The 22,525-nt window shown below is 34.4% G+C and overlaps 2 protein-coding genes across 3 annotated transcripts in view; both read left to right on the forward strand.

Moving 5' to 3' along the window:
• LOC134854027 (ribosome-releasing factor 2, mitochondrial-like) overlaps nucleotides 1–22,525 on the forward strand; it is a 456,739-nt gene that overhangs the window by 178,992 nt on the left and 255,222 nt on the right. The window lies entirely within an intron of this gene.
• On the forward strand, nucleotides 1,392–12,982 carry LOC134854781 (mismatch repair endonuclease PMS2-like). The gene is made up of 3 exons (XM_063871138.1): nucleotides 1,392–1,511; nucleotides 9,787–9,924; nucleotides 10,628–12,982. The coding sequence occupies exons 1-3, from the start codon at nucleotides 1,496–1,498 to the stop codon at nucleotides 12,772–12,774; spliced, it is 2,301 nt and encodes a 766-aa protein (XP_063727208.1). The 5' UTR covers nucleotides 1,392–1,495; the 3' UTR covers nucleotides 12,775–12,982.

Here is a 22,525-nt window from a genome sequence, read left to right on the forward strand (position 1 = left end):
GCATTAGCAAATCGTTCATTGGAATCGAGAAAAGAATTGAGTTAAAGTGTATAACATACTTATACCAATATCTTACAAACAAAAAGAAGGCTTTTGAAAATACACTGAGACTACCGACTGCCAATTATAGGCTCAACGAAAGAACGAAACAAATTATTTTTGACAAACATTGTTCGACTGCTTCTCTACAAAAATCATTTTTTCATTTGACTTCTAAAAAATGGAATTCACTGCCCATAATTTTGCGCAATTTAGAAAAATCGAAAACAGAATTCAAGAAAAAATTGAAAGAGTTTTACGTGAGTGAATTGAGAAACAATCCTATATGTACTAATACAAATACGTGGCGTGATTACCGTTTTTGCTAGTTCTATATTTTTTAATTCAGTTTAATTTTTCACACATTGCTTGAAAGAGAAACTGTATATACTCTGCATATACGTTGTATAATTGGACTATCTGTAAAATTGTTTGTAAAGTTTTATTACCAGCTTGTTCCTAATTCTTAAATCTTTAATTTTCTATAGTATCCGAAACTTCATATACTTTAATCAACCAATTTCCGAACTGTAACCGATTTTGTTTTTTTTTGTTTTGTTTATTGCTTGTTTTCTGATGTTTTGTTTTTGTTTGATGTAACCAATGAATTTATAACCAATTTTATTATTTACACTTTGCTACACTGATGCCTCGGCTTTTTATTGTATAGTAATTCAAGTGTTCTTTCTTCTTCTTCTTCTTCTTGTCCATTGTTATTGAGGGTGGGAATGTTATTCAAACCATTTGTTTTAAAAAATCATAATTTTTTTTTCCTTAAATTAGTCTGCTCAAAGGTTCCCGGCTTTGTTTCTTTTCGTTAATTTTGTTCCGTTGTTGCTGATTTAAAATTCAAGTTTTTTTTTTAAAAAAAAAAGTAACCAGAAGGTCTTAAATGTCATAATAACCGAAGTTACAATCAGACGTCTCTTCATTATCCAGTCAAAATCCTAGGAATTTTCTAGATTGGAAGAGTATAATGTTGATAGAAGTAAAGCGAGTCTGATGATTGGGGATCAAGCCGACCAGATTTAGAAAATCCAAGTGTCTGGCATGTTTGCTTTTAGTGTTGTATCGCATTTGTTGTATCGCATGTATTGCATCGCATGTGTTGTATCACATTTTTTTTAGTGTTGTATCGCAAGTGGTGCGAAGCTCCGCTTCGCCTCAGTGTGAAATATTTTTTTTTACTTTTGCTTAAGGCAACAACTGGAAGGCTGTCAAGTTAAATTCTTGCTTTGGTTTTAGTTACGAAGTTATTGTAAGCTACTCGAATTTGCCTTAAACGTGTAGCGATGGCTGCTGATGGGATCTCTGTTTGCTTCGTATCATTTTTTGTTTTCTGTTTCAGACACAATGATAAAATCTCTAGAAGCTTCCGACATTCACAGCCTTTGCTCAGGTCAAGTTGTATCATCAATTGCTTCCTTGGTTAAAGAGTTGCTAGAAAATAGCGTCGATGCAAAAGGTAAACGGTTAGTCAATTTATGGTTATCTTGAGATTATGCATGTTCATTTCTATTTGTCGTGTAACCATGATGTTAATCACACTTGCGAGAGCAAATGTCTTACAACCTGGAACTAGACTTTTTTCCCGTAAACAAGTTCTTACAAGAAATTGGCTTGCTTTTTTAGTGCACCCCAACAACTTCCAGGTTCCTTCATAAATAGCCTGGGTAAAACGCGGTTATTTTTGCAGCCTGAGGCCTTGGGTTTGAGCCCCGGCAGAACCTTGTTTTTTCATTCAGTATGTATGCTATTGAAAATTTTTCTCCGGTAAAAATTGAATTGGCTTGCTCCCGTTTGCAGGATTGCTTGATTGAAATCAATTGATTTAAATCCGATTTGAATCTTGATTTTAATCAGCTTTTGTTTGGTTTAAATCCAAGGTGAAAAAATGCTACTTTTCTCAGTTGGAGTAGTTTTTCCCACCAATTATACGCCAAAGTTTTGTAAAACTGGTCTTTAGTATGAAAGTGCTAAACCAAAACTGAAAATTGATCAACTGTTTCCTTGATGCCCCTCCATTTCAATAAATTTTCGAACCCTTCGTGTGATTTTTCTAAGATGCTCGATCGTTTTTTGAAAAAATCGGATTTAAATAAAAAATCGAATTAGATAAAATATTTTGATTTTTTATTTAAATCGGATTTTTATGCAAATCTGTTCGTTTGTCTATTCAATTGCTGTCGGCTTAGATGCCACATTAAAGGTTTTTCTTGTGCTGTTTGCAAATATCATGGTATTTGCAAATGTTTTTCCTTTTAGTTCCCGGGGGTATAGAAACTGTTCAATTTTTTAAAAATAAAAATCGATTTTTCTTCGGCTCAACTGGTGTCTGATTGAAGATTGTCTGCTTTGCAAGTTTTGCTGCATTGGTATTTTAAAATATAAGTGTCTTGTTTGGCATGATAAACCAGATATCGTATTTGATAAATGCAGTATAATGAAAATGTGAAAATGTATGTGATGGGTTTCTATTTTAATTTTTTTTGACGCTTTCGATTTTTTTTAGCATTTTTTTCTTAAAAAATACTCCGTCGATTTTCAAAACAACACTGTCAATGGAAAGACTGCTTTCTTCTTTGTGTGCCTGCATATCCCGATTAATTCTTTTTTACTTTACCCACTGTTTTAGAGCCTTCGAAAAATCCAGTGGGGTGCATATTTGGCCCATACTTTTTTGATCTTTTTTTTCTCAAAAACTAACATACCAAATAGGATTTTGGTTTCAATGGACAGAAATTATTGTTGGAATCTCTCCTGAGGAGGAGCTACGCCCAAATTTTTCTACAAAATTTATGGCCTTTGGAGAAGTCAACTTTCTGATTTGTTGACCTTTTGTAAAATGTTATGACAGTTTTCGAAACCTACAATTTTGGCAATGTTCTATTTTTAAGCGTCCTCCACCTTCTTTTTGCAAAAAAAGTTATGGATTTCGGAAAGTATTTGTTGTTGCTTTTTGGATCATCTTAAAGAAAACTTTTGATTTTTAGAAGCTACCTTATTAAATCTGAGATGAAGGTTTCAATCGAAAGAAGTTATTGAGAGATTGGTTCCTGTAGAAGCTACGACTACTTAATTTTTTTGTAATAAAAACGTTGTGTCCTTGGGGAGAATTCCAATATCTCAAAAATGTTCACTCTTCTCAATTATTTTAGTAGATTTTAACTAGGGATTTGGGCAAATTATTAAATTTATCCATTTCATCCTCATGATCATATTAAGTTCCAGATATACCAAAGAGCTGCATTTGAACCTATAGTTATCTTTTATTGCGACATTCGAAAATTTTGATTCACCTAGTTTTTTGAACATTTCTTTTGTTTTGACTTATTATTTTTTAAAATGTTTGTTATGTATCAGAAGTAGAACGATGCTTTGCTTCGCCTCGAACTTGATACGATTCGCTTTTGTATTTCAAATGATAGATTCTGCAGTTTTTAAAAAGATAAGATTAGTTGAGAATTATCAAATGTCAATTTAGAATTTTTCGGGTTAACAGTTAGTTTAACAAAATCAGTGAATCATTTGGTAAGTTACTTTAAATGCATATCAAGTTCGTGGTACGGAATTGGCGGCCTTTTCAGTGTGGTGTTAACTTTCATGCTTGAGACGACGAACGTGCTTTGTTCGAATCCGGCCAGGACCTGATTTCGCTGACAAAAATTTTTCCGCGCAACAGAAAATCTTGAGTGTTGTTCGCCTTCTTATCTTTTGTCGGCTTAGTTGCAACAACACGAAAAGCGTTTTACTTGATTTAAGCATTTTCCTTATGATTCAAACCCCTTTCATTCTACTGGGGTTTTTATACAAGTAGTTAAGTTCAAGAAAAATTGCGGCGGAGTTTCTTTCTATTTGGTTTCACGATTTTAGGAATCTTTTTTTTTGGTAAATGTTTTGTGTCCTCGGATTCTTTTCTATTCCAAAGAAACTATTGATTGGCGGCTTGATTCTTTCTGATTAAATCATTTGAAAAATCTATAAGTGCCAGTGTGTGGGCGTAAAACTTTTTCTGATTTTCTTTTCGCATAATTTTTATTCGCTCGATTTGATCAACCTAATTCTTGCAATATTATGAATTTTTTGGAAAAATAATTCGAGGAGATCAGGCTATTTCCATGAAAACTGCAGCGGCCCAGCGTTTAGAGGTGATCATTACGGCGGTAATCATTATTTGTTCTCACTGCACCTTTTTAAGTTCCATAGCTACTGACACTCAGCCAAACTTATTTTTTTTTGGCGAAATTTACGCCCAAGTAGTTAGCTGGGAGCCAGTTTTCTTAATTATTTGGTAAAAGAAAACCTTATAAAAATTAGGACAAATTTTTTCTCAAAACACTTCATAGAAACTCTCAACAGAACTCTTAAACCTGCTGATCGAAAGTCAAGAAAACACATTTGCAATGCGCGGAGCAATGATATTCCAATGTTTTCTGTTATGCAAAGTCGAGATTGATAGGTCCTCATCAAAACCATTGCGATACGACTTAAACTGGAAAAATGAAGATCTGATTGATCTATACATCGAGGGAAAACCCTTAAAACCAATAGTAGAGCTCAATCCAGAAATGCTAAAACCATATATGGTATGAAGGCTAATGCGACTGAACAGAAACTTATTTGCAAAATAATGGACCGAACGATAACAAATGCTTCACGATGTTTGGATTGAAATACACCCTCTGTCTAGGACAAGAGTGTGGCACCGAATATGCTCTGCATACGCCCAGGAAACAATACCGAAAATGGGTATCACCTCCGGTCTGCTGATAGAAGCTTAAAATATCTACAATTAGTTTATCTAAAACTTGAAAACATTGGTCCATCCTACTAGCAGTAATAAATTAATCATATTATCACACATTCAAACTCAAAGAAATTGTAGTCCATAAAAAGGAGTAACTCAGGGAAACCCACAAGCATTAGTTATGCACGGTTGGCAGTTTTACCATTAATAAATCTATTAAGTGCAGATCATGTAACATAGAAATGGTATGCGGACGATGCCAACGGAATAGGTAACCCGAAACTTTATTTATCGGATTCCTGATTTAGTGCCTGACGTCCCACTTGTGCTATTGAAAACGAGATTCTCGGAGCCTTTCTCAAGAATTAGTCCACCTCATTTTTATGTGCCAATTCAGTTAAATGATCGATTTTTCAGATTAATGAACGTAGTGATATTTCTATACGTCTTGGTGATTTTTTTCAGGAAAAACTCTTAAAATGCTCTTATGACTAAAGATGTGCATTCATACATATTAATGCATTTATTGATGCACTTATGTATGTATACATTTTTTGAGTTCAATTGAAATTCGTCTGCTGAAAGTTGCGTAAATAGCACTCTCCAAATACGAACGTGGAAATGGCGCAATAAAACGTGAACGATTTCTAGTTTCGAAAGTGGAATATAATTTTAAGATTTCCAGCGGAATAACAACTTTACCTGTTGATCCAGTTTTCTCAAATCGTGTTATTGCTATCAGACAAGTGCCAATCATAAATTGTTTTAGAAGTTCAAAGAGCTTAAAGAGATTTTTTGAACAAAGTTATTGTTTTTTCTGTTTACTTGCGTTCATTTCTCTTTTCCAACTGTCAGTTGTAGTGAAGTAGACCATTTGGAAAACGGTTTTAATAGAAAATTAATAGGAACACGAAATAAAAGTAGTATAATAATTCGAAAAAATTGTTTCTATTTTTTTCAAACTGTTTTTGAAATTTTGATTCGCAAAGTTGCGTTAAAACTCCAGAAACTAACTTTTTTTGAGTAAAATAAAGTTTTCATTACTCAATTTAAGCACAGATAAGCTATTGTAAGCCTGCATGCTCACCTTTTTAGCTCGAAATAAGACCAAAAATCAGAAATTTGAAACTTTTTTTTTTCAAAACTTTTTGTTCGAATCACGACTGACAGGACTTTATTATGATATATAATTCGACCCATTTCGATGATTATTTGTACCTTTTGTATACTTTATTGTATTTGGGTGTCTTTTATTTTTTCTTTTGTTTTCCACGCAAATTTCATCGCAATTTTCAATGGTCGGAACAATTAACCATTGAAATGTGATAATATTTATTTAAAAAGCGTTTTTGTACAGGATTTCGTAGCATTTTTCCAATCATTTTTCACTCTGAGAGACAAATTAGGCCAAGTCTTGCTGATTAATTTTCAATTTCGAGCAGTAAATCTGTACTGGGCGTCATTGAAAACGCATCAGTAAACCTCCTTTCAGAGTTTCCTCGAAGCTAGAGACACTTAAGTTTCCTTGTAAGTTTTAAAAAACTACGACCTAAATTAACCTGGAAAATCCATTTTTGATTCAAAAAAAGGTGTGTTTGTGATTTATCTTTCAAGTGTTTTTAGTTTAGAGACCCAATAAAGGCGAGCTGTTTCCAGTAACGAATCTATTATTATTATTAGAGCAAGCTGTTGGATTTTGAAAAAAAAACACCCTCAAAAAACCTTTGGTTTTTTCAATGTTGCCCAGTACATATATCAGGTTTAACCTGATTAGCCTGCTAGGAGTCTCAAAGTTTTCATGTAATCTTTGAAAAGTTGACTACAACGAAGACAAAAGGAAGTTTGTTCTTTTTTTTCAGACAGATACAAAGTACAACAAGAATATCTGGTCTCATGCATACGCACAGGATGTTCCGACCACAAAGAGTTCTTGCAAAAAGAAGTTTTTTTAATACTTTTGAATGAGTATTTTATTCGAATTGAGGGGAAAGTTATTCATCCAAAAGAAGTTTCCTTGAAATATCAAAATCCAAGACATGTTAAAAAATAGTTTAAAGACTAGCATTCTTAGTTTTCCTCAAAATGAGTTAAGGAGCCAGGATACAAAGCTAGATAAAAACCTTTTGCTTCCTGTCGGAAAGTAAATTATTTTATTTAGAAATTGTAGCTTGGATTGTTTTCAATTTTTGGCGAAATATGAGTGGAGTGCAATCATAATGATTTGCCCAAGTAATAAAGTAATTAGGTAATGTTAAGTTAAATCCAATGGATATTAACTAAAACTTATGACTCTAAACTTATTGCTGTAAACTTCTTGGTCAGAAGTTTACAGAAGTTTATGGTAAATATTCAGTGGTCGGAACAAAAAATTTGTTTGAATTTCATTCACTGTTTTGACCATCTTCATTTTTACGTACATGGTGTTTGCGCTTTCTTTCCAAAAGAGCGTCAGAGTCCTTTTTCTCAATCACTTCGGATTCCTCTTTCTTGTTTTTGCTTCTGTACTTTTTCAGTAAATCGCGACTAGTAATGTAGAGTAAGGCAATGAAGGCCAGCAAGACATTAATGATAAGCCATGAGATAACAATGAGAGTAACGGGCACAGGCAAGTCAGACTGGGAGCAAAACCCAATCATTACCCCGGCCAGAATCAGGAAGTAGAACTGAATCAGGGCCAAGGCAAGCGAGGTGATTGCGAATGCTTTGTGATTGAATCTCTTGATGCAAAATGCATACACCAAAGCTACAATCGATAATGCTAATCCACATAAATTGGAGAAAACTAGAATTACGCGGCCTGCCGCAGCTCTTGATTGTTTCCACGTTTCGGGCTCAGCAGCATGGGCAGATCCTTGGAATATTAATGAGAGCAGCTGTGTTCCGAAAATAACGAGAGCTGCAATTTTAACTCGTTTCTCAGAGCACATGATTGCGATGTGTGAAAAAAATAAACTGATGTGAACACGGAAGTTGTTCACTGCATTTTGCTGAAAAATCGTCAACAGAATCGAAAGACTTTGCAACGATTTAGTTTTCTTTAGTGAGAAAATACAGTAAGATACAAAAATGTCTACCTACATATTCGTAAAAACAATAACAGAAAATGAAACCTTAATTTTTGTTTTGATATATTTTACATTTGGGTTACAGAGTTTTTATTAGAGTGAGAAACTGATTTGAATTTTATTAATTCTAGACAAAGTCTTGCGGATAATTCCCCAGCCAGTTGAAATGACTCCAATCTTCCCAATTTTCAACGTGCCAGTGAGAACGCGGTTCCAAAAAAATGCTGTAAAAAATTATAGGTCACCTGAAACTTCAACTAATTTTTTGAAGCAAAAGTTAGCTAGTTGGAGTGGTAAGTGCTTCACGCAGGAGTTTTTCAAGATATGAAGACAAAACTTGCTTAAAATTTTAGCAGAATTATTATGGTGTAATTTGTTTTGCGAAATTCGGGCCTGAAATTTTACCTCAAAAATGGGTCATTTTGGCTTTTCTTAGTTAATCAAAGTTTATGCCAAAAATACCCAGTCGATCACAGACATAATTATATCAAAGTGAGCCCCTTACGTAGCCCAACAAAGTTTAAGAAGGTTATAATCTCCAAAATGTTGTATAAGTTAATTTATTTTTGTTTGATAGACAAAAAAGGTCATTTTTACTACATAAAATACAAACTTTATAAATGGTTTACAATTGTTTTTGGAGATTATACCCTTCTTAAAGTTTGTTGGGCTACGTAAGGATATAATTATGTCTGTGATCGACTGAAATTTTTTTGGCGTAATTTTTGATTAACTATGAAAAGCCAAAATGACCCATTTTTGGGATAAAATTTTGGGCCCGAATTTTGCGAAACAAATTACACCATAATAATTCTGCTAAAATTTTAAGCAAGTTTTGTCTTCATAAATTTTCTCCTAAACTCAACCCAATTTGAGAAAAACGGGTTTCAAGTTTGAAGTTTAGCTCGTTTTGTCCGGTTAATATAAATCAGCACTGTAGAAAGGAAATCAGAGCAAAAGCAGTTTTTATTCGAAATTCAAAAAGTTATTGCGTCAGAAAATTTTTGTCCCAGCTAAAATGATCTTCGTTGAAAAAATTTGTCACCTATATAAATCTAACTGTTAACAATGAATGACCAGAAGCGGCTTTGCTATTTTTTTTTGAAATCAAAGTGACGTCTGAACAGGTTTTTTATGATATTTCACTTAATCCGCAGTGCGCTTTCTCGCAGGGTATCAAAATTATGAGGAAAAACAATACCAGCTACATCACGGTTTTTTCTCTTCATTTTGTGAAATTCGAAAGGAGATTATAATGATAAACATTTTATTTCAAAATTCAAAAACCTGGAAAAACCTTTGTTGGTCAAAGTGAAATTTCAATCAGCAAAACTTAGGTTCTGATTCAAACTTTCTGTTTTCTTAATTTTTACGCGTAGAAACTTTGTCAATTAGTCATAATCAACAATATTTGTCTTCAAAATATGAATGACAAACGAAAAAAAAAAATTATAAAACTTTTGTTGTCACCAAGTTAAGCATCCCAACTTATTTTTTAAAAAAAATTTTAAGCCTAAAGTCTCAATGAAGTAAATTTTCATATAACGATCGTTACGTTCGCTATACTTGCTCGAACTGAACTAGAAATCAAAGATTTGACACCAATTTTTCTTGTCACTGGGACAACTTTTTGAAAACTTTTAAATGTTCGAATCACGTCTAAAAGGGCTTTAATTTTGTAAATCACTCGGCCCATTCCGATGATTATTTGTGCTACCTGATTTTTACGTGGAAAACAAAAATTAAAAAAAAATTAAAAAAACCTACAAAGTTCCTCCCTATTTTCAATGCTCGGAATAATTAACATTTGAAAACGAGCAATGATCGCTGTACATTTTTTTGTTCCCACTGCTGCGCGTATGTGTAAGAAAGGAAGTGATGTGGATTCAGGCGAAACCTTGCTAAGTCTCATTTGATTGGTGTTGACTTTTTCAGCCACTGTGATCGAAGTGAAAGTGAAAGACTGTGGTCTGTCGATGGTTTACGTGGGGGACAATGGAAAGGGTATTGAGGAAAAAGATTTCGAGTTGATTACTGCTAGTCACGCTACTTCTAAGATACAATGCTTCAAAGGTACGTTTAGCTGTTGATCTGACGTTGGAGTACACAGTTTTTTTTTTCAGTTGTTTGGACAGATTGTTAATGCGAAATGCGAGAAACACGATCTCGATGCCTTATGAAAAGCTGTATTTGAGGGTTTTAGACCAAAAAGGTACTCTCTTGGGCTGGCATTATATTGATCCTTAAAAATGAATTTAAACTTGCTGATCGAATTTCGAAATCATTGAGTGGGTTCCAAAAAGTTATGTTTTAGACAGGCGCGGATCTAGGAATTTCTCGAGGGATGGGGGCGGATTTTCAAAAAAATTTTGTCTAGCTTTTTTTTTTAGGTCGACCAAAGCTTTCCCAAACCACTATAAAGACTCTAATATGACCAAATTTTCTGCGCCGCAGGCAAATTATTGAAACTTAGGCACTTTTAAGGCGTTTTTAGGCATGGACCAAAAAATCGCGTTTTTTTCGGCGCGCGCTCCCCCCTCAAAATTAGTATAGAATGGCGCCTTAAGAAAAATTTTAAGGTGTGTCAGCCAAAAATAGATATCTCAAAGTAGTACAAAGGGGGGACCCTTTGTTTGGGTCGGCAGGGGGTCAAATCCCTGAAGAGGGAAAATGTAGTCCCCCCCCCCCCCCAAACCCAGTGCGAAAAAAGAACCCAGTGCGAAAATAGACAAAACAAATCCAGTGCGAAAATAGAAGTTTTGTTTCGTGTATTTAGACATCGAGGCCGTTGACACTTTTGGGTTCCGTGGCGAGGCTCTAAGCGCCCTTTGTGTATTGAGTGACCTGACAATAACTACAAGACATGCTACAAGTGAAATTGGTCACAGACTTACCTACAATTCTACTGGACAAATAATAAAAACTAGCAGGCTGCCAATGGAAATTGGAACTTCAGTGCAAGCTCAGAATATTTTTGCGCGATTTCCAGTCAGAAGCAAAGATTTGAAAAAGAACATCAAAAAAGAGTATGCGAAGTTTGTTCACACACTTCAAGCATTTGCGATTGGATTCCCAAACATTAAGTTTACATGCATGAATGAAAACGAAGGTAGGCCAAAACAGTTGGTATTGAGCACAAACGGAGACGCAAATTCAAGTCTCAAGATGTCAATAGTTTCAATATTTGGACCTAAACAATGGGATGCACTACTTGAGTGGAAGACCCAACGAATAGCGGAAGAAGAGTTTGCTCAGTTTGGCATTGCGAATTCAGCTCAAATGGACGAAGTTTTCAACTTGGTCGAAATAAGAGGAGTCATTTCTTCACCAGCACATGGCTGTGGTCGAAGTACGCAAGACAGGCAGCTTTTCTTCCTTAACAAACGTTCCTGTGAGCAGCCTAAAATAGCCAAGATTTTAAACGAAGTTTATCATCAGTTCAATACAGCACAATATCCCTTTGTCTGCTTGTTTGTCAACATCGCCCAAGGCAATTTCGATGTGAATGTAACTCCTGACAAAAGAAATATTTTTCTAAAGAATGAGAAAACGCTGCTAGCACTCATCAAATTCAGTGCTCTTCAGTTGTTCAAAGCAAACGCGGGTAATTTTGTCGCTAATCAAATTTCAATGAAGTTTCAAACTTCGAAAGGTCAAACCATGTTTAACAGCCAGCCAACAACTCTGAGCGATACGCTGCGAACGCCTCTTACAGATTCACAGAATACATTGAATAATTTTGTTACAATGTTTTCGAGCCAGCCGAAATCTTCTCAAAATATGCCTACAAAATATGCCTATGCGTTTGAGATAGAGGAAAATTTGCCCTTTTCACAGTCTCAAAAGTTAAATTCTGAGAAACGAGGCTTTAATGCTTTTGCAAGTTCTCCTGAAAAAATTACATCCTGGTCTAAAAAACTGAAAATAGAGCAAATGAGTGACAATATAGACAATGAAAGTTCAGGTTTCTTGATAAATCACCGAGAAAACTGTTTGCATACAGATGGAAATTTGCCACACGAAGTTGAAATTGTTGTTGATGATCAAATTGACCGACGATCTCAAAATTCAAGTCAAAATAACACTTTTGATTTTGATCAAGAGTTTCCTAATAAAATTCCCTTTCATTTACTTTCTATTCGAAAAGAGACAAGCTTTTCATCTCTTGAGAATTTTTACAGCAATTTTTTTGAAAGTGACAAAAATGAAACAGCAGAATCAATTCAACGGAAGTTTGTTTCAAAATTGGATGATAAAAATGCTGAAAATGAATTACGAAGTGTTTTGTCGAAACAGTCTTTTTCGCAAATGCAGGTAATAGGGCAGTTTAATTTAGGTTTCATAATCGCACAACTAGGTTCGGATTTGTTTATTATCGACCAACACGCTTCTGACGAAAAGTACAATTTCGAACAGTTAGAGAGATACTCAAATGTTCCAACGCAAACATTGATTTCTCCTATGAGTATGGAACTTTCTCATGAGTCTTTTAGTTTACTGACGGAAAATATGGACATCTTGCGGAAAAATGGGTTCAATTTTGAGGCTGAAAATGATTGCAAGAATGAAGCGACTGCAATAGCTCCAATGGGATCGAGTTTGAAAGTAGTTAAAATTGTTACCACACCGATGAGTAGAAATTGGTCGTTCGGAATTCGAGATATCGAAGAAATTTTGTATTTGCTAAGCGAAACGCATGAAGGAAACTTAGCCGATAGAAAGTTTATCAGACCATCACGAATCAGACAAATGTTTGCGTCAAGAGCGTGCAGGAAATCAATTATGATTGGACAGCCATTGAAGGAGAGTGAAATGAGGGCTATTTTAATGAACTTGTCGAAAATGGACCACCCATGGAATTGTCCTCACGGGAGACCCACCATGCGACATCTTGTTGATCTGAATTTATACCATTTTGAGTAACGCTTGTTTGGAAATCAACTTAGCAGCATAGTTTTTTGCCTTGTTTGATTTGTTCGATTTTTGTTTTAGTTGTTTGTGATTGCTCAAAAAGATGGAAATAACTTTGAATGATAATTATACCGGATATTTGAGCTCTTCTTGCTTTTAACGTTGATTTGATTAGAAATTAGTTGGTTGCACGTGTTTGGTAATTCATTTTTGAATTTTTCCCAATTTTGTATTTCGTGTGTTCTGGTTTTCAATTTCTTTCCCGGAGTTTTCCTGATTGCATATGAAAAGTTGAAGTCATCTAAGATGTTTGTCAATTGTCAAATTGGCATATAACACTCGGCCTCATTTTGCAGTTGCAAAATAAATTAAGAAAAAAGGGGTGGGGAGGTTCCCATGTATAAAACTTAAAACGCTGGCTTAACGGTCGTGTAAGTATCGGTTGAACTTATCGGCTATGGCTGTCGGCGGCAAGGCTGTTTGAGTGCAGGGTGAGGCTCTCATTGTCGTGAATCATCGTTTGCTGGTTCGTTGCCTTAGTCCGGACTAACAGGCGCTATTCTAATGGCTGGTATTGACACAAGTTTGTCTCCTGTTTTGACGGTGTAAACGCGGGTCTGGTCATCATCGGTTGATTTGTCCTGTGATCCGTCCAATTGGCCAGAGTCCTCGCCATATCCTGAAGAATCCAAACATTTTCTCCTATTTTGATAGGCGGCGTCTTCTATGTCCATCGTTGTCGTGGCAGTAGTGTTGGGATAAACTCCTTGATCAGGCGTTTCCAAATATGGGTTGCCAGTTTCCATTCTCGACTGAGTGTTGAGGGCTGTTGGTTTTGTAGAGGTGCTATGCTTGCATGCGCTCCCTCGAAGAAAATGATTTGGGGCGAGGACTTCAACATCATCGTGCGATGATGAAACTAGTAATGGATCTTGCGTTCACAAAGTGCTCAACTTCGCAAAGAAGGGTGTTGAATATGTCGTCTGTTAGAATCTGGCTTCATACGATGGCATAGAACGCGTCTTTTACTGATCTTATGAGTCGTTTTTAATGAGGAGCATAGGCAGGGTTGAAGTCCATTCAATCTGATGGTTGGCGTAGAATTGTTGTGTAACATCGGCGTCGAAGTGTCTGTTCTTTTTCGGCTGCGGTGAAATTTGTACCATTGTCAGATTTGATAATAAATTAGTTGATTGCACGTGTTTGCTAATTCAGTTTTGAGTTTTCCTAATTTTGTATTTACTGTGTTCTGGTTTTCAATTTCTTTCCCGGAGTTTTCCTGATTGCATATGAAAATTGAAGTCATCTAAGATGGTTGTCAATTGTCATATAACACCGGTTGTTTTTAATTTTGAAAACAGATTTTAATGGGTTGGGATTTTAAATAGTCTTTTTTGCAGGATTTTGTACTAATTCGAATATTAACTTCGAGTGTTTTTAGGTATTCTATTTCGTTTAATGCAAGGTGTAGTTGCGGGTTGGCTGCTGATTTTTAGGACTCTTTTCAACTCCCCCACATTTGAATTTCAGTTTTGAAAAACAAAATCATTTTCACCTTGTCATAATGTATGGTGACCAACGTAACTATTGTGAACACATTTACTCTTCATACCTTGCATTGTAAAATCATGCGTTTTGCATGGTGAACGAGTTAAATGTTATGAACACTTTTGCTCTTCACACTTTGCATTGTAAAATCACTCATTCAGCCATAATAACATGTTAGACAACTAAGAAAATGGAAAATTTGAAATAGTTTCCAACTGAGGGTAACTTAAATCATCATAGCAGCTGTGAAGAAAACGAATAAACAGGGTTAAGTCAAAAGAAATTAGGCGGTAGCCTACCGCCTAATTTCTTTTGACTTAACCCTGTTTATTCGTTTTCTTCACAGCTGCTATGATGATTTAAGTTACCCTCAGTTGGAAACTATTTCAAATTTTCCATTTTCTTAGTTGTCTAACATGTTATTATGGCTGAATGAGTGATTTTACAATGCAAAGTGTGAAGAGCAAAAGTGTTCATAACAATTAACTCGTTCACCATGCAAAACGCATGATTTTACAATGCAAGGTATGAAGAGCAAATGTGTTCACAATAGTTACGTTGGTCAATTTCTTTGGTCACTCATTCAGCCATAATAACATGTTAGACAACTAAGAAAATGGAAAATTTGAAATAGTTTCCAACTGAGGGTAACTTAAATCATCATAGCAGCTGTGAAGAAAACGAATAAACAGGGTTAAGTCAAAAGAAATTAGGCGGTAGTAAGCAGGCGAAAGTTAGTAGGCGAAATTCCTTCATAGTATGTCAACATTGAAAAAGTGACCCCACTAAACGGTGATCGAAAAATTTTAATCAAAAATCAGGAATCGTTTTAATATACTACACTTTTGTCATGGTATTCACAACAGGCGGAATGAATTATGATTAACATAAATCTGGTTGATAATGAGCTTTTTATTTCAGCGTATTTTGTTTTTTGATTTGCTCGAAGCAAGCAGAGCGACTACACTAGTGGACAAGATTAAGCGCAATTTCAGGATTTTATTCTTAAAAATGCCGATTTTCAATGTACATTTTGGACAGCATTTCCTTCGCAGTTCTGAAAATTTTTTACATTGACCGAGAGAAAATGTTCAGAGCTACCATCTGTGGAAGTATCAATATTTTGTTTCAATGACATACCAATGTAATCCGGGTCTGAAAATGCCAGTTTTCTCCATCTGCACTAAGTTTGTTTTTACTTCGCCTGAATAATTAACAAACTTCTGAGTTTAGTAAAAATTTCAGATTAATTGTTTCCATGTTCTCGCTGAGAATGATTGACCTTGCATGATTTTTTTTACCCCGCTCATTCAAGAAAGATTTCACTAGGATGCAAAACTTAGTGCAGTTGGGGAATACTGGCATTTTCAGACCCGAATTACATTGGGAAGTCATTAAAACCAAATATTGATACTTTTCCCAGATGGTAGCTCTAATCATTTGCTCTCGGTCAGTTTAAAAATTTTGTCCAAAATGTACATTGAAAACAGGCATTTAAAAGAATAAAATCCTGAAATTGCTTAATTTTGTGGACTAGTCTATGCAGTTTTTAAATTTTCTTCAGTAAACGTTTTCCTAGTTTTTCTGCGATGTTTGCAGTGGGCGGATTACCTACTGAGTAATAGAATGGTTTCTGAGAAACTTGAGAATACACATTGATGCTGAAATGTTAAATTTTTTCCATTCTTCTTCCTTTTTTGTGGCAATCAGAATTAATAAGCTTCAACATACCATTGATCTATATTCAGTATTTTGTCTATCTATACAATATTTAATTGGCTTTTTACTTGACTCATGTTTAAGAAGTCCCTATGTTGACATGTTTAAGCTTTTTCAACGTATTGTTTCTTGCATGTTTAATGAAAGAATGTTTGCACGTTTCAGCTATATCAGATATTGTAATGCTTAAGAAATTTCATTTGGTGCACGTCTCTATGTTGGTCTGTTAAAGGTCAAAACATTGCAAGGGTTGAAATGTTTACTCAAGTCAACGTTTTAAAATCTGTTGTTGAGCGAATGTTGTAACTCTAATTTTTTTACAATGTTCGTTACATAAAACTACTAAAATTGTTGTTTCACAATTTATTTAACTAAATTGTCCAAGCATGACTGCTCTTTTCGTTTTGGTTTTCGAAATATAGCGTTTTTAAAGATTTTTAAATCAGAGTAGTTTGAAATTCTGAACCCGTCGGAGGGATGGTTTTAGGGTACACTCAGGAGTATCAAATCTAGTATTCAAGTATGGCTGCTCAAATCCTTTTGGTTCTCAAGGTATGGCGTTTTTCATGATTTAAAAAAAAAAATTCAAATTACTTAAAAAAAATTCGAACTTGAAGTTCTCAACCCTATAGTGGGGAGCTGTCAATTTGCGCTCAGGGTTTGAAACACTGGCGTCCAAATATGACTGCTCAACTCTTTTTGGTTTTCTAGATATGGCATTTTTTAATGAATTCTTCAAGTATTTTTTTTAAAAACCTTAGAAAACAAATAACCAACCGAACTTGAAAGTCTCAACCTCATAGTAGGGTGCTGTCAGTACAATCAGGGGTTGTAAAACTCGCGTTGAAGTATGACTGCTCAACTTCTTTTGGTATTCGAGATAAGGCGTTTCTCATGATTTTTTCAATACTTTAAAAAAAAAACATAAATTTTGAAACAAGTACTAGAAATTGAAATTATTAGCCCTGTGTTGGATTGGGGCCAGGGAACAAAATAGGGTATTAAATCTGCGCTTTAATTTTATCTGCTCAAAACATTTTGGTTTCGAGATATGGCGTTTTTTATGAAATAAGAACTTCTAATAGATGAGCTGTTTATCTTCACGGTTGCATTAAATATGGCTGTTCTAGTACATGTTTTTACTAAGCTCTTCTTACGTTCAACGGCGTATTTGAAGTAGTTTAGATGCGACTGATGCGCTAGTAATTTCTACATCATTTTTTTAGACTTACGACAAGCGGGGTGACCAGTGATCAACTTGGCAACTGAATGATATTCAGACTTATTTTTTCGATTCTTCTGTAGTTTTAGTGACCAGTGGAGTGACGTGACGACTCTAATTGTTTTTCAGTGTTGTATTTTAGGTTTTTTTTGCAACAGTAAAGTAACTAATGATTATCTGATGAGTGTCTAGCAGAGGTTTGTTCACATCGCTTTCCGATGTTTGCGACAGGCGGAATGAACGTATAACAATCTGTTATTATATATTTAAATGCGGGCATCGCTACCTCGCCATAATTAAGCTTTTTCGACGTACTATTTTTGCACGTTTAAGCTATATCGTATATTGAAATTAGATTTTTTTCTAAATTAATTTTCCAGCTTGAATTTATTTTTTTTCTTCGAGTTTGAAATCAATAACCCAACAGTGGGATGATATCAGGGTTATTATAGGGGTTGCAAATTGGGCCGCCAAGTTTGAGTACCCAAATCTTTTAACTCTACGAGATACAAAGATTCTTGTGATTTTTTTTGAAAGTTTTCGAGAAAAGTTAGTGAAATATGGCGTTATGTTTTTTTTTTCAAAAATTTTAAAAATATTTTGAAAAATTGAATTTCTCAACTCTTTAGTTGCAAGTTAAGCTTCCAAATATGATTGCTCAAATCCTTTTACTTCCCGAGATTTGACGTTTTTTTTAAATGATTTTTTTCAAAACTGTATTTAGATTTGACAAAACTTAACCTCACAGCACCCAACGCAGTAATTGGGTGCTGTGAGGTTACTATTAGGGGTTCAAAATCTTTCCTCAAAAATGACTGCTGAGATCCTTTTACTTAAGAGATTAAAAAAATCTAAGATTAAAAAAATATATTTCTCACATAACTTAGATATGAAAAACTCACCAAAAGTTGATATTATCAACTTTATAGTATCAATTTCTGTCAGGGTACTGTCAGAAATTGCAAGTCGTCTCTCCAAATGTGACTGCTGAAATCATTTTACTTTCCAAGACATGACGCTTTTTCAATAATTTGAAAGTTTTCAAAAATACTTGATTTGGAGAAACTTTACAAAATTTTTAATTCCCAATCTTATAATGACGAAATTTTCAATTCCCAATAATGGGGCCATCTCATGATACTCTCACAGGTTGCAATTCTTTTCTTCAAGTTTTTCACTGCTTTTTCAATCTTTGTTTGCGATATATGCCATTTTAATGATTTTTCAAAAACTTAATCTTGAAAAAAATTACACAAAATTTGAACTTCACAAAATTATGATGGGTTGCAGTCGAGGCACTCTAAGTTAGTTTTTATATGGAGTCTGGCGATGAGTGCTCATTGTAGTTCACTTTCTTAGCTCAATGTAGTTCAATTATGAATCATTTTTCGTGATTTTCTTTAAAAAATTCACTTAAATTTCAAAAAAAAATCTCACAATTTGAAGCTGTCGACGCATTGTTGGGGCGAAGTCAAAGGTTTTACCAGCAGTTGCAGATGTGGCCTAAACCCCAATTTTGTTGCTCGATTTGTTCAAGTTGTTGACTTTGCTTTTTTTCATGATATTTCGAAATTTTTTATTAAACTATCAGTTATATGCTGTCAGCCATTCTGAAACCCAGTAGCTTCAGAGATTTGACCATTAAAAAAAATCAGTTGAAACTTTTTTTTTCCAAATGAAAAGCGTTGTTGAATGCGCCCGTCTCTTCTTACGATTGCATTCCTTTTTTTTTACTATATAAGCTGTTTTCACGTTGAATATTCTGTTTGAAGCACCGGAGGTGCGTTACACGCTGTTTTGATTGATTCTCGCGCTTACAATGTTACCGTTCATACCAACTGATTGATGTTAAGTAATCATTTACTATGATGAACCTGATTGCTTCAAAAAATTCTGATTTACGCTCAAACTATTTTTTCCGACATTGTGACAGATAGAATGGCTATTGATTAGTATGATAAACTGACTGTCGTTCGGTTGCATTTTACCTCCTTTTTTTCTGTTGTTTGCTTAAGGCGCAATATTTGTTTGATTTCGATTTTGCCATTGTTTTACTGTGATGTATGCGAGAGTCCGGATGATTTCGGATTAATGAAACAACTCTGATTGATTTTCAAGTTTTCACGACGTCGTTCTTGAAATGTTCCAAAAAATAGATTGGCAACTGTCTAACTGACTGTTGTTCAGTAATATGTTAAACATCTTTTCAGTAGTTTTCGCGACCGGCGGAATGATTTTTACTCGTATGATATCTGAATTGGGCTTAGATTCAGTTTTTTCTTCTTTTCGTTGATTTTGCGAAAGGAGAGAATGTTGATTTGTATTAAAGCGCTGATTGTTGGTTATATTGTTTTGCCATAATTTTTTGCGGCATGTAAAATGTCATCTTATTAACTTGGTTTTTTTGATGCTGAGTTCTTGATTGTTTTCGTCCTTGTCTTTGAAGTTTGCGAAAGGTGGACTGGTAATTGATTACCGTGAGAGTTAGTTTGATATCAGTAGTATTTTTAGTCATTTATTTTTCTGGATAATTGCGACAGGAGGATTAATTTTTGGTTAAATGTTTTCCGTTCTGATTGAAGTTGTAATCAATTAAATTGATTTCTCAGAAAATTATTGCTGTTCAGAAATTTTGATTTATGCTCAATTTAAGCTTTTTTTTACCTTGTTAGCGACAGGTAGAGTGACTATTGATTCGTATGAGAACTCCGTTCGATCCTACAGTTGGTATGCCTTCATTTTCCGTGGTTATTGCGACAAGTGGAATGGCTAATGATTAGTATAATAATATGACTGATGTTCCGTTTTTTTTTCGTTTCCATTTTTGTTGTTTGATAAAGGTGGAATATTTTTGATTACGATTTTTCATCATATTACTGTGATGTTTGCGACTGATGAAATGTTTTCTGAGTATGAAATATAGAATATGTATACTATATTTAAATGCGCGTGACAGGTATCTTGCCATGTTTCAACGTTTTTTTGCAACAGTTAAGGGCTAACGTATGTATGCGTGGTTAAGCTATATCGTATATTGCAATGCTTCAGAATTTTTTCGATTTCGCTGTTTGAATCTACTGTTTGTTACATCGACTTAAAAGTTAGCAACACAATAGCGGGATGCTTTCAGAGTTTCCCGAGGGGTTGCAAGTTTGGTCTCGAGTTATGAATGCCCAAATCCTTTTAGTGTACGAGATACGGCGATTTTTGTGATTTTTTCAAAATTTTTCGGAAAACTCAATTTTCTTAACTCGAAATTCCCAACACTGAATATGGGTGCTGTCAGAGTTTTCTCAAGGATTGAAAATCCTGCCTCCAAATATGACTGCTCAAATTCTTTCAGTTTTCGAGATATGACGTGTTTTATGATTTCTTTTAATGTTTCAGAAAACTTGGAATTTAAAAAATTCAAAAGATTTGAAATTCGTAATCTGCTAGTTTGGTTATGTGAGTGTACTTCCAAATCTTTCAAAATCCAAATCTTGCGTCCAAATGCGACAGCTAAAATGCTTTTAGTTTTCGAGATATGACGTTTTTAGTGATTTTTCAAAAATTAAAGAAAATTTAAATTCATTTGTTTTTAATTTTGAAACTTCCAACACTGTATTTGGGGGCTGTCAGATTACTATCGAGGTTGTGGAATCTCACTTCCAATTATGATTGCTGAAATATTTATAGTCAACCAGATATGACTTTTTTTCAATTTTTGAAGTTCTCTTCATTGTAAGGGGGTCTCCCAGAGTAACCTCAGAAGCTGCGAAACTTGCTTCCAAAGAAAACTGCTCAAATCTTTTTAGATTTCGAGATATCACTTTTTTGCAATTTTTTCATGACCTTTTGTATTTTTTTCAATAAAATTTTCACCAAAATTAATTTTTTTACTTTAATGGTGGGGGCTGCAGAATATCTCAGGAGTTGCGAATCTTGCCTCGAAATGTAACTGCTAAAGTATTTGTAGTTTTCGAGATATCACATTGGGTCTTTTAGGGGCTGCGAATCTTGCCTCCAACTTTAAGTTTTTTTGTAGTTTTCGAGATATCACATTTTTGCGATTTTTTCAAAAGTTTCAGAAAACTTTCAAAATTTTCAGAAAAATTAAATATATATTTTTTCAAATTTCCAAACCTTTTTAGGGGCTGTCAGAGTACTCCAGGGGTTTGTGAATATCGCCTCCAAATATGACTGCTCAAGTTTTTGTAATTTTCGAGATGTGACATTCTTATGGCTTTTCAGTTTTTTCTCAAAATTTGAAACTTCTAACCCTGTAATTGGGTGCTGTGAGGTTACTATTAGGGGTTCAAAATCTTTCCTCAAAAATGACTGCTGAGATCCTTTTACTTAAGAGATTAAAAAAATCTAAGATTAAAAAAATATATTTCTCACATAACTTAGATATGAAAAACTCACCAAAAGTTGATATTATCAACTTTATAGTATCAATTTCTGTCAGGGTACTGTCAGAAATTGCAAGTCGTCTCTCCAAATGTGACTGCTGAAATCATTTTACTTTCCAAGACATGACGCTTTTTCAATAATTTGAAAGTTTTCAAAAATACTTGATTTGAAGAAACTTTACAAAATTTTTAATTCCCAATCTTATAATGACGAAATTTTCAATTCCCAATAATGGGGCCATCTCATGATACTCTCACAGGTTGCAATTCTTTTCTTCAAGTTTTTCACTGCTTTTTCAATCTTTGTTTGCGATATATGCCATTTTAATGATTTTTCAAAAACTTAATCTTGAAAAAAATTACACAAAATTTGAACTTCACAAAATTATGATGGGTTGCAGTCGAGGCACTCTAAGTTAGTTTTTATATGGAGTCTGGCGATGAGTGCTCATTGTAGTTCACTTTCTTAGCTCAATGTAGTTCAATTATGAATCATTTTTCGTGATTTTCTTTAAAAAATTCACTTAAATTTCAAAAAAAAATCTCACAATTTGAAGCTGTCGACGCATTGTTGGGGCGAAGTCAAAGGTTTTACCAGCAGTTGCAGATGTGGCCTAAACCCCAATTTTGTTGCTCGATTTGTTCAAGTTGTTGACTTCGCTTTTTTTCATGATATTTCGAAATTTTTTATTAAACTATCAGTTATATGCTGTCAGCCATTCTGAAACCCAGTAGCTTCAGAGATTTGACCATTAAAAAAAATCAGTTGAAACTTTTTTTTTTCCAAATGAAAAGCGTTGTTGAATGCGCCCGTCTCTTCTTACGATTGCATTCCTTTTTTTTACTATATAAGCTGTTTTCACGTTGAATATTCTGTTTG

This window comes from Symsagittifera roscoffensis, chromosome 9 (assembly GCF_963678635.1).
Source record: "Symsagittifera roscoffensis chromosome 9, txSymRosc1.1, whole genome shotgun sequence".
In the NCBI taxonomy this organism is placed as follows: domain Eukaryota; kingdom Metazoa; phylum Xenacoelomorpha; order Acoela; family Convolutidae; genus Symsagittifera; species Symsagittifera roscoffensis.

Coding starts and splice junctions, on each gene's coding strand:
- LOC134854781 (XM_063871138.1), top strand. Junction 9,925..10,627: donor TAAGATACAATGCTTCAAAG/GTACGTTTAGCT, acceptor TCGTGTATTTAG/ACATCGAGGCCGTTGACACT.